The 12,681-nt window shown below is 44.8% G+C and overlaps 1 protein-coding gene across 1 annotated transcript in view; it reads right to left on the bottom strand.

Moving 5' to 3' along the window:
* The window catches only part of LOC119413736 (disabled homolog 2-interacting protein), a gene marked incomplete in the record, with an annotated part of 26,085 nt that overhangs the window by 12,263 nt on the left and 1,141 nt on the right, over nt 1-12,681 (bottom strand). The window contains 12 exon segments of the mRNA XM_037680791.1: nt 183-296; nt 536-807; nt 888-1,355; nt 1,437-1,528; nt 1,895-2,130; nt 3,237-3,426; nt 3,533-3,769; nt 3,855-3,999; nt 10,600-10,744; nt 10,829-11,037; nt 11,190-11,461; nt 11,536-11,708. Of these exon segments, the coding sequence (XP_037536719.1) occupies nt 183-296; nt 536-807; nt 888-1,355; nt 1,437-1,528; nt 1,895-2,130; nt 3,237-3,426; nt 3,533-3,769; nt 3,855-3,999; nt 10,600-10,744; nt 10,829-11,037; nt 11,190-11,461; nt 11,536-11,708 (2,553 nt within the window).

Here is a 12,681-nt window from a genome sequence, read left to right as displayed (position 1 = left end):
TCAATTATTATTTTATACATGAATGTTTCTGTTCAATTATTATTTTATACATGAATGTTTTTGTTTATATTCAATCCCTGAGACGACTTCTGTTGTGACTTGGAGCTGAAGAAATAAACTGGATTGAAATCGAAATAGAACCTGCAGAGTCGACTCAGACCGATCAACAGGGTCTCGCTCACCTTTTCCACCAAGGCATCGTCATGACGATCATCCTCCGTTTCACCGTAAGAGGATGCAGAATTCATGTTGAGCAGCCAGGCTGCAGTTCGATCCAACGCGCAGGGAGACGGGGCCTAAAACACACAAACACAACTGGACAGGTAACATTTGAGTGAGGCACACCTGAGGAAGCCTGCAGCAACTTTTCACTCTCAAACTTACAGATTAATTACTTTTTAACATGTAGACATTTAATGGTTTAAAAGTCTAAACATTTATGTTATAGTCTGATCAGCTGAGGTAACCATAGTAACAGACATGCAACACACCTGCTCAGGTGAGTCTAAGGTTACCATGGTAAAATGCAGGATACCTTGGCAGCAGGCCGCTGCTTCTCAGGACTTTCTCCTTTAGACGATGATGACATCTGCCTGAGTCGTGACGGTCCGCCGCTCGGCCAATCTGGGCTTGATGACATTATGCTTCCGGAGGCGGGGCGTGGTGGGTAGGCGGGGCCTCCACCACTGAGCATGCTAGGAGGGGTGCGACCTCGAGGTGGGCACGGAGGAGCTGAGGAGGGTGGAGGAGGCTGATCGATACGTCTCTGAGGACCAGAGGAGTTCTGGCGCAGGGGGGCGGAGCTTCCTGTAGGGGAGGGGTGACAGAATGATCAGCTGATTGAGCTCATTGATTATCTGAAACTTGATGGTGGAGCGAAGTCCTACCTGAGAGCGTATCAGTGAGAGACAGTGCTCGTCGAGAATATTCTTCACCGCTGCTGCTGCTCGACATGGCCGACATCCTCTCCCCCCCTCCCATACCCACAGACATCTGGGTAAGAAATGCCGGCTTGCCCGCCACGGCGCCCCTGTCCTCTGTGTTTCCTTGTGAACCCACTGAGCCGTCGGAAGGCGTAGCATCTGTCTGCTGCTGCGGTTGCCGGGGCGACGTGGTGGTCATGTGATAGACGGGGTTTTGAAAGGAGAGGGGGAGGAGCCCCGTCCTGCGCTGCCACTGACCATCGTCGAGGCCGTCACTGGGGGAGGAGTCCTGCAGATCCACCAGAGAGAGACTGCGGCTCTCATTGGTCAGCTCTGGCCCCTCCTTCCGACCCCCGTTGGTCATTTCAAACGCCGCTTCGTGCTCATTGGGCTCCGAGTATGACGAGCTCGGTGCCGGGGACCCCCTCATACCTGCATGAAATAACAGCATTAGAGGGGTCAGAGGTCACCATCAGGCCAAAGGAAGCTGATTGGTCAAAGGTCAAAGGTCACCTGATGCAGGCTGCAGGCTGGATCCTTTAGTGACAAAGAACAGATCCTTGTTCTCTGGGGTCGGAGACGGAAGTCTGGTGAAGTCTACACAACTGCACACAAACAGGAAGTGAGTGTTGCTAATGGGTACAGTCAGAGGAAGGTTGTTTAATTCATATTCTCTAAAGTTTTCATATATTCAAACTTAATTTTATATAATTTTTATTCTAAATAATAGTGGTGATTTAAAAATACTGTTTTGTTTAAAAAAATCTTCAACACAAACTGAAAAGCAGTTGTTTGCTCATTAAAAGTAAACTCCCCTAAATTATGAGCCACAGCTCATTTTATAGTTAAAGTTTCATGTCCTGTTGACAGCCTAGGTACATCCACATGTTCAGGTAACACCTGCTTAAGCCCCACCCCCACCAGCTGTGACTAACAAAGAAACAAGCCTATTTTTAAGAATTCATGCTAACCCTCCGTCCAGTCCCACGCCGCCCTGCAGGCCAACAGAGGGATTACAGGCAGCCATAGGAGGAGAAAGGGGCGGAGACAGAGGGGGCGGAGACAGAGGGGGCGGAGACACCACACGCTGAGGTTCTGGGGACGAAACTGAGACACCCCCAGCACCGACCATGCCCCCTGGATGTGCAAGAGCCGTGGACACATCTCTGAGGATCCGAGGAAGAGGACCAAGCTTTGACAGGCAGGACTGGACACAGACAAACAGAGACAGACAGGTAGAGAGACAGAAAAGTAGAGAGACAGATAGAGAGAGACAGTCAAAGGGAGACAGAGTTGTAAGGATGTACATGAGAGTAAGATGGTTTAACACAATCTGCTGCTTCCTTAGATAAATAACTTTTACTACCGTAATTGTCTTATAATGTCTGTGAATGTTTCTGTACAGTTCTCTGAGATAACTTCTGTTGAGCTGTTGGGTCAGGTGTGATACCTGTTGGTCAGGTGTGATACCTGTTGGGTCAAGTGTGTTACCTGTTGGTCAGGTGTGATACCAGTTGGTCAGGTGTGATACCAGTTGGTCAGGTGTGATACCTGTCGGTCAGGTGTGTTACCTGTCGGTCAGGTGTGATTGTGGTCAGTTGTGATACCTGTTGGTCAGGTGTGTTACCTGTTGGGCCAGGTGTGATACCTGTTGGTCAGGTGTGTTACCTGTTGGTCAGGTGTGATACCTGTTGGTCAGTTATGATACCAGTTGGTCAGGTGTGTTACCTGTTGGTCAGGTGTGATACCTGTTGGGTCAAGTGTGTTACCTGTTGGTCAGGTGTGATACCAGTTGGTCAGGTGTGATACCAGTTGGTCAGGTGTGATACCTGTCGGTCAGGTGTGTTACCTGTCGGTCAGGTGTGATACCTGTTGGTCAGGTGTGTTACCTGTTGGTCAGTTGTGTTACCTGTTGGTCAGTTGTGATACCTGTTGGGTCAGGTGTGTTACCTGTTGGGCCAGGTGTGATACCTGTTGGTCAGGTGTGATACCTGTTGGTCACGTGTGTTACCTGTTGTCAGGTGTGTTACCTGTTGGTCAGGTGTGATACCTGTTGGGCCAGGTGTGATACCTATTGGTCAGGTGTGTTACCGGTTGGGCCAGGTGTGTTACCTGTTGGTCAGGTGTGATACCTGTTGGTCAGGTGTGATACCTATTGGTCAGGTGTGTTACCTGTTGTCAGGTGTGTTACCTGTTGGTCAGGTGTGATACCTGTTGGTCAGGTGTGATACCTGTTGGTCAGGTGTGTTACCTGTTGGTCAGGTGTGTTACCTGTTGGGCCAGGTGTGATACCAGTTGGGTCAAGTGTGTTACCTGGTCGAGCTCAGTCAGCAGAGTGTGCAGACTGCTCAGCTCTCTCCCAAGGTCGATGTACCCATCGAAGCCGGCGGTGTGGTTCAGTCCGTCAGGGTTGGAGATCTCCTGCAGGAAACGCTGCATGCTGCTCCACTGCCGCTCCACAAAGTCGTTCATAAACAGCATGTACTCCTCTTTAGTGCCGAACCTGAAGCAACAGATACAACTGGTCACACAGACAGGTACCAGGTTCACCTAACAATGTACATAAAGTAAAAGCCTTCAGCCCCTTCACAATAAAGGCCTCCACGTACTTGCTGAAGTTAGCCAGATTCTGGATGACTTTGGCGATCAGGGTCAGCGTTCTGGCCGTGCGCTCGTCGGGGTATTCCTGCATTAAGTCAAACAGTGACGGTGACATCACAGCTGGGCACAGGAAGCGCAGGAACAGAGAAGCACTGATGAGCCGCTCGCTGATGTCTGGTCGCCCCCGGTTACTGCACTCCTGACGCCAAGATGCAAACACCTCCTTAAGCTCCCGTGGGAACACCCTGGGTAGGCGGAGCATACCACACACTGACATAAACACAGGACACCTGTGTGACTCTGCACCTACCTGCGTGTGTGGCTGCTCACCTGTAGGAGTCCAAGATCTTGCAGAAAGCCAACTCGCAGCACATCCTCAGGTTGGCCTGATGCTCGGCGAGGTCAGAGGGCGCGCAGCGAGACGGGTCCACCTCACAGTTCTCATCAGACTCGTACAGAGCTTTGATGAACTCACCTGAAAGTGCACACATGCATGCACGCACAGATGCATGTGCACGCACGCACGTGCACGCACACACACCCACACACACACACACACACACACACACTAATGAATTGACCTGAACATTTAAAATACTTTAATTAAGCAGATAAATTGTATTTCTGTACAAAGGGAGCTGAAATCTGCTGAAGAAGCTGAAATTGAGTTGGTACAGCTAAAAGAAGCAAAGACTAGCTAAATGTAGCTAAGAAAGAGCTAAAAAGAAAAACGTGGCAAAATGCAAGGTTAAAGTTGCAAAACAATAACTAAAAGCTAAAAGAAGCATAGCTCTAGCTAAAAGAAAAAAGAACCAATGCAGACATGTTCCTGATTTTAGTTTTCTACACCGCCTCGTAATCTAGATGTTTTTTCGCAACGTTTCCTTTTAATTATCATTTTGTTTTCAACTGTTAAAAAAAATGGATGCATCATCTGTGATTGTCTATTGTTGTCATTGTTGTCCACTGTTGTCATCACTCTTTGTTAAAAATTCATGTCTCTCTGTAAATGAGTTCCCAAGGCTCAAAGGGACCAAGCTGTGGAAACAAAGGTTGAATGAATGAAAAAAAGCATCATCTGATTAGCTAAAATCACTTCACCACTTGCTGAGGTCGGACGTATTCCCTCCTCTCCCTCTCCGTTTCGCTTTGCAATTCTGTCCGTCTGTGAAACTGCTTAGAGCCTCTTTTCTACAAATCTTCCGAACCATAATTATGGACTTGTTCTGATCAGTTGGTCCCTCATCTCAATCTACAACATTTCTTCGAAGAGAAGACAGACTTTAGGCGAGCCGATTTGTCCTGCTGGCACGCAGCTGGACATCTCATCGACTGGAAGACTTGATGATGTGTCTATCTCTGCTGCCATCTGTGGATTTTAAAGACACATATTTAATTGGACTTATGATAAACTGGTTCCTGCTTTTTTGATTCGGCTGGTTGCTGGTTTTATCTACAATCAAGGAAGTCGTCGGCAGCAAATCTGGACCCGATCACGCTGCTTGCCTTTATGATGGCTTGGTTCGTGCCTCGAGTACCCAGACTCAAATGCTTTGGGCAGAATGGATCAGATCTCGGGGATTTTACTCAGTCACGTTCTGCCTGTCCCCAAAACAATCGTTTTCATCTGAATTTGGCTCCCTTGGCTGGCCTTGCAGACCACCTTATCTGAATTCGCCTCGAGAACATGTGATCTGACCACTCGGGTAAAAGATGGATGGATGGATGGATGGATGGATGAAAAACCAACTGCTAGCTAAACGTATCAAAAGGATAGTTAGAATTCTAAAGTAGCAAAAGGCCTGCTAAAAGCTAAACTTCACAAGAGGCTAGATCAAAGCCAAAATATCAAAACACTAGCTAAATGTAGCTTAGAATTATAAAAACCTAAACATAGTCAAAAGCAAGCTAAAAGTTAAATGTTACAAAACAATAACTTAAAGCTAAAAGTAGCATAGCTCTAGCTAAAAGCATAAAAAAGGTAAAAGCTAAAATGATCAAAATGCTGGCTAAAATAGCAAAAGCTGGCTAAAAGCTTAACGTAGCAGAATGGTGCATAAAAGCTTCAAGTTAAAAAAGGTTAGTCAAAAGCTAAAAGTGGGCTTTTATGGCTTTTATGTATGTGAATGTTCCTGTAAAGTGCCCTGAGACAACTTTGATGTGATTTGGCGCTATAGAAATAAACTGAATTGAAAAGTAACAAAGTGGTAGCTAAAAGCTAAATGTAGCAAAAATCTATGTAAAACCTGTAACCTGTCCATTGTTGTCATCATTCTTTGTTGAAATCAGGTCTCTCTTGTAAATGGGGGGGGGGAGTGGTGGCGCAGAGGTTAGAGAAGGTGGGCCTGTGATCGGAAGATCGCCGGTTCAGGCCCCGGTACCGACAACAACAAAAATGTGGGTGGGGTAGGTGAAGCACCCACGCCTGCCCCCACCCTCATTCACCCCACTCTGGGCCCATGAGCAAGGCCCTTAACCCCCATCTGCTCCCTAAACAGGTCTCTCTTGAAAATGAGTTCTCGTGGCTCAATGACACTACCTGGATAAATAAAGGTTGAATGAAAAAAAGTAAACAGCTACAGGCTTGCTATGACCTAAAAGAGGTTAGCTAAAGGCTACAAGTACCAAAATGTTGGCTAAATGAAACAGAAGGCTAGTTAATAGCTAAAAGTAGCACAAACCTGGCTAAATACTAAACGCAGCAACGGGCTTGCTAAAAATTGAAAGTTGCTAGATGATAAACTAAAGCTATGAGCATCAAAACAATGACTCAAAGTAGCAAAAGACTAGTTAAAGATGAAAATAGGTAAAGAAGACACAAATGAAGCAGTCTTGTTGAAGGAAATTTCATAAAGAACGTTTGTGAAGAGATTTAAAAGTGCTCGATACATTTCTGTGGAGAAAATTGTTTAACTTAAGTCCAATACTTTAAAAAATAGAAAAGAAGCAAAACACAAAAAGTCATTTCTGAAATGAGCTAAACGTTTTGATTGAAGAACAGCTAAAATGACACAAAGTATACAGAAAACATGCAGAAAAATAGTAAACATGTAAACAACAGCGTTGATGGTGCTCCCTGTCAAATCCAGAACTTAATTCAAAATCTTACTTCTAACCTACAAAGCTCTCAACAACCTAGCTCCATCTTATATTACAGATCTTATTGTTCCATATTTTCCTAACAGAGCGCTTCGCTCTCAGACTGCAGGTTTACTTGTGGTTCCTAGAGTTTCCAGCAGCAGAATGGGAGGAAGATCTTTCAGTTCTCAGGCTCCTCTCTTGTGGAACCAACTTCCAGTTTCTGTCCGTGAGACTGACACATTGTCCAGTTTGAAGACTGGGATTAAGACTTTCCTTTTTGATAAATCCTATAGTTAGGGTCGGCTTGTTATGCTGCCTTAAGCTTAGACTACTAGAGGACAAACTGACCACATTTCTTTAAATGAATTGTTAAAATTAAATAGTTTTCATTTGATACTATTTCTATCTTAACATGTGATTCTTGACCTGCCATTGTTTATCTATTCCTACCAAACCCAGCCGGTCGAAGCAGATGGTCCTCTAGTCCTGATCCTGGTTCTGCTGAAGGTTTCTTCCTCATGAGGGAGTTTTTCAATCAACCTTTATTTCTACAGGTAAATCCCATTGAGCCTCGAGGACTCATTTACAAGAGAGACCTGATTTCAACAAAGAAAGATGACAACAATGGACAACAGCAACAACAATAAACAGTTATAAAAAGTCATACTGCAGGGTTTTTTTTTTACAAATAGGATGGCTAAAAGGAAAAGGTAACAAAAAACAGCTAGATTCTAAGGTGAATGTAGAAAATAAAAACAGGAACATGTCTGCATTGGACCCTGCCAGGAGTCCAACAGATTCTTAAAGACACTTAGAGAGGTCAAAGGTCGAGAGCTTCAGATCTTTTTACAAGATATTCCAGGAAACAGGAGCGGAGTAGGAGAAGGTCCTTTTGTCTAGTTCAGTCCTCATTGAGGGAACACTGCAGGTAATGATGTCCTGAGAGCGCACGCTGTAGCTGCACTCACACAGAGACATGTAGGAGGAGATGTATGAAGGCAGCAGACCAGGAAGTGATTTAAAGATGAAAATGTACCAGTGAGAGAGTCTGTGTGGAGTTAATGGTGACCAGTTAACCAGTGAATACTGGGTGCAGTGGTGGGTACGGTAGTTACAGCCAGTTATGAATCTTAGTGCACCATGATAGACAGCATCCAACATCTGCAGCATCCAACATCTGCAGCATCCAACATCTGCAGCATCCAACATCTGCAGCATCCAACATCTGCAGCATCCAACATCTGCAGCATCCAACATCTGCAGGGTTCTTGTAGGAGCGTTCATGTAAATAATGTCACCGTAATCAATGGAGGGAAGGAAAGTCACAGATACAAGGTGTTTCCTAACATTCAGAGTTAGACAGGATCTGTTTCTGAAAAAGAAACCCAGTTTAACTTTCAGTTTCTTTACCAAGTTTTCCACATGGAGCTTAAAAGAGAGATGTGAGTCGACCAAGATACCCAAATATTTATAGGAATCAACAAACTCAATGGGGACACCATTTGAGGATAAAATCAGAGGAAGAACTGCTGGGACCGACTTCCTGTTTGAAAAAAACATCCCTTTGGTTTTGTCGGCATTTAGGACAAGTTTGAGGTGAAACAAATCAGTCTGGATGGAGTTAAATGCAGAATTCAAAAGCTGGAAAGCCTTAGCAACTGTTTTAGCTCGACAATAAACAACTGTGTCGTCAGCATAGAAATGTATGGATGCATTAGGGATGTTTTTACCTACATTATGTATGTAGATTGTAAAGAGGGTGGGTCCTAAGACTGAGCCTTGTGGTACACCATTGTTGACTGTTAAATAACTGGAGGAAGTACCATTATGTTGAACACATTGCCTCCAATGGTGTGATCTGAGAAACCAGTTTCTGAGAGTTTATGACACAAGATGTTCTGATCCACAGAGTCAGAATCTTTAGACAGGTCTAAGAAAAGAGCAGCACAATAATCTTTAGCATCCAGTGCTTCAACAACGTCATTAAGAACCTTCAGTGAAGCAGTGGTTGTGCTGTGTTGTTTCCTGAAACCAGACTGATGTGGAGGTAAGATGTTAAATGAGTCCAGGTCATTTTTGATTTGAGAGTTTATCAGTTTTTCTAGAACCTTGGCTAAAATGCAGAGTTTAGAGATTGGTCCATAGTTGTTCAGTGAGGTGGGGTCACCTCCCTTCAGCAAAGAAGAACAAAGGCTGTTTTCAAGTGTCTGGATGGAGTTTTGTCTTATGGAGAGATTGAAGATGTGGGTCACAGGGACTGTGATGATATGAGCAGCCAGCCTTAAGAAATAAGGTGCAAGTTCATCTGGACCTGCAGATTTTTTAGGATCAAGATCTTTTAACAGTTTATTGACCTCACTGACTGAGAATGGAGAAAAAGAGAAGGTGTGATTAACTGAGGATTGACTTGTAGGAGGGATTTGATTTGTAGAAGTTTGGTTATTAAGTGAAGTGGCTGATCTTCCATTAGTAACTGTGTCAAATAAAGAACCAGAAGCAACAAAATGTTTGTTGAGACAGTTCAGGATCTCGTGCTGATTTGACACAGGAACAGAGTTAACGAGAAGTTGTGATGGGAGGTCAGATGACTGGGGGGTGCCTGAGAGAGATTTGATGGTTTTCCAGAATCTGTTGGGGTCATTTAGATTTTTGGAGGTCTGAGATAAGAAATAGTTGCATTTTGCTGCTTTGACAGCAGTTGTGCATTCTCAACTCAACCAATCAGTGTCTGAGTCAGATTTTCTCGCTGTGGCCCAAAGATGATCTCTTCTGTGCAGGAGGTCAGCTAGCTCTGGAGTAAACCAGGGGCTGTCTCGTCCCTTTATTCTGAACTGATGAAAAGGAGCATGTTTGTTCACAACATAAATGAAATTATTATGGAAATAGTTCCAAGCAGAGTTCACGTCATCAGTTAACAGAATACGATGCCAGTCAAAGTGAGACAGATCCCAGAGGAATGACTGTTCACAAAAACGTTTCAGATCCCTTTTTTTAATTAATCTGGGCTTAGAAGGTGGAAGTTTAATATCTCTCAAAGCAGCTGTCACACAGTGATCACTCAAAATATCGGCGAATACACCTGTACCAGGGAATTTGTGAGGCATATTAGTTAGAAACAGGTCTAAGATGGAGGAATTTTCAAGATGGTTTTTGTTTAATCTAGTGGGAGAGTCGATCAGTTGGGTAAGATTGAGAGACAGGCAACATTCCTTGAATTTATCACAGAGGGGGATCGACTTAGACCAATCAATGTTGAGGTCTCCAGCCAAAAGGATCTCTTTGAATTTTAAATTACCAAGAAATTCCTTCAGTACAGACAGAGCCTCAGGTGATGCTGCGGGGGGCGATAGCAGCAGACTACAGTTAAGATCTGGCCTCCATTCAAGGTGATGTTTACAGATAAGTATCCTGATGCATGCTCAATAATCCAGGTAGAAAAATCTAAAAAAGTTAAATCTGGTCCTCTGGACATTCAAAAAAAAACAACAAAAAAAAAACGAAGCAAAACAACAAAAAAATGTAGAAACGTTTCGTCTCTCATCCTGAGGACTTCCTCAGTCTGAGGTGCTGTTTTCAGCTCAGTCTCTTAAATAGCACCTTCTCAGAGTGGATCAACCAGTTTGCTGCTGACAACCAGAACCAGCTGATCACATGCTCAAGAAGGACCATCAGTCTAACAATGGATCATTAGCACCTGATGGCTGTTTACTGTTCACAGAGGGCTGAGTGATACTAGCAATCACAGCATTGTAAGAGGGGGACAGTTGAACCTGGAGGCTCCGCCCTGTTTAATGATGGACGATTTCTTTTCACAAAGATGGCCTCCTTTACTCCTCTCTCAAACCATCGTTATTTTATTGATGAATGTTTCTGTTAAATTATTATTTTATTGATGAATGTTTCTGTTCAGCCCTGAGACGATTCTGTTGTGACTTGGAGCTTTAGAAATAAACTGAACTGAATTTAATTGAAATTGAATTGTGTGTGTGTATACCGAGCGCGTCCTGCAGGTACTTCTGTCCAATCAGCTTCAGGTATTCCTCGATACTTTTCGTCGCCAGTGTGTTCTCTCTGAAGATCAGCTGGTCGTTGTCACGGCAACGATCCACCTCTGACATCATCAGATCCGTCAGGAAGTCCTAGAGGAAAAAAAAGACAAACACTCAGATGGTTGGATAGTCAGATTTGTAATGGGCGGGGTTTATCAAAGTGGGCGGAGCTACCTTGGCCTTGCCAGTGCTGTGAAGGATGTGAACGAGAGCAGCAGCCAGCTCCTCCTTGGCTCTCAGGCTGATGGAGGCCTCCAGGGTGGAGCAGAGCAGCAGGTAGTTGGCGCTAATGTATTCGGCGAACTCTTTGTACTGCTCCATGGGCAGGATGACGATACTCTGGTACCGTGCTTTGACCCGAATTGTTGGAACAGATGACTTCCCTGAAACGAGCAAAACAAAACCGGTTAGGACTCTTCTGTGTCCGACCTTCACTGCAGCCTCTGACAAAACATCTGGACTCTGCAGCCCGATGAATGTGAATGCTGATCCAGCAACCTGAAGCCAGGTCTCAGACCAGTCGGTGTCCATGTACCTCGGATTGTACTGGGCGTGCTCAGTGTGTACCACTTCTCCACCAGCTGTCGGCCTGTCACCGCGGCGACGGGGATGTTGATCAGGCCAACGTAGCTACTCTTGTCCTTCTTCCTCTTCCTGTCTGTGTCTTTGTAGAGGTGCAGCGTGATGGAGGCAATGGACGGCAGGCTGCTGAAGTCAAACCGCTCACCCCAGAAGATGTTGTCCGTCTTCAGCTTGCAGGACGTCCGAGCATACAGACTGTCATCCAGACACAGCTCACAGAAGTACCTGCAGGACAGAACATCTGGCTGTAGTACCGGCTGCGTTGCCGTATGTCCTCCTGCAGGACCGAGGAATCTTACCGTTTCTTGGCGGGCAGGTCTTTGGCTTCGATCACCCACACGGTCAGCATGTTCTCCAGCCGCCGGCTGTTATCCTTGTTGGGGTGGACGGCTCGCCGCAGGTTCTCCATCCATTTGTCTCGTTCTGCTGCTGAGCGGCACGAGAAGCACTTGGTGCCTGTTGAGGTTGTCACCTGAAAGACACAAGCAGTGTCTTTGCCACAGCTCAAAGTTCAGCACCATCAGCGAGGACTGAGGACCCAGTACAAAAGCAAAGTATTATACCTCAGCTAGCCTAGCATTCTTAGCTGCTGCTCAGATTAACGCTCGCCTCACCATCAGTTTAGGTCGATAGTCTTGGTAGGTCTGCAGCACGCTTCTCATCCTCAGATGATGGATAGAACAATGAGATGCTCAGAGCTTGGGTAATTGGATCTCTGACTAGTTGGAACAATAAACCTTAGTTCATAAACAATTACTTGACCTATAAAAACGAGACCATAAATTACTATAGGCTGTTCAGCTTGAAAAAAAAAATCCTGTCAAATCCAGAATAGAATTCAAAATCTTACTTCTAACCTACAAAGCTCTCAACAACCTAGCTCCATCTTATATTACAGATCTTATTGTTCCATATTTTCCTAACAGAACACGTCATTCTCAGACTGCAGGTTTAATTGTGGTTCCTAGAGTTTCCAGCAGCAGAATGGGAGGAAGATCTTTCAGTTCTCAGGCTCCTCTCTTGTGGAACCAACTTCAGTTTCTGTCCATGAGGACTATAGAAAGTACACCCTGACTATAGAAAGTACACCCTGACTATAGAAAGTACACCTGGACTATAGAAAGTACACCCTGACTATAGAAAGTACACCTGGACTATAGAAAGTACACCTGGACTATAGAAAGTTCACCTGGACTATAGAAAGAACACCTGGACTATAGAAAGTACACCTGAACTATAGAAAGTACACCTGGACTATAGAACGTACACCTGGACTATAGAAAGTACACCTGGACTATAGAACGTACACCTGGACTATAGAAAGTACACCTGGACTATAGAAAGTTCACCTGGACTATAGAAAGTACACCTGGACTATAGAAAGTACACCTGGACTATAGAAAGTACACCTGGACTATAGAAAGTACACCTGGACTATAGAAAGT

This window comes from Nematolebias whitei, chromosome 8 (assembly GCF_014905685.2).
Source record: "Nematolebias whitei isolate Nwh7 chromosome 8, NemWhi1, whole genome shotgun sequence".
Classification (NCBI taxonomy): Eukaryota; Metazoa; Chordata; class Actinopteri; order Cyprinodontiformes; family Rivulidae; genus Nematolebias; species Nematolebias whitei.
Note: the sequence above shows the minus strand (reverse complement) of the source record. Positions and strands in the feature narration are given on the sequence as shown.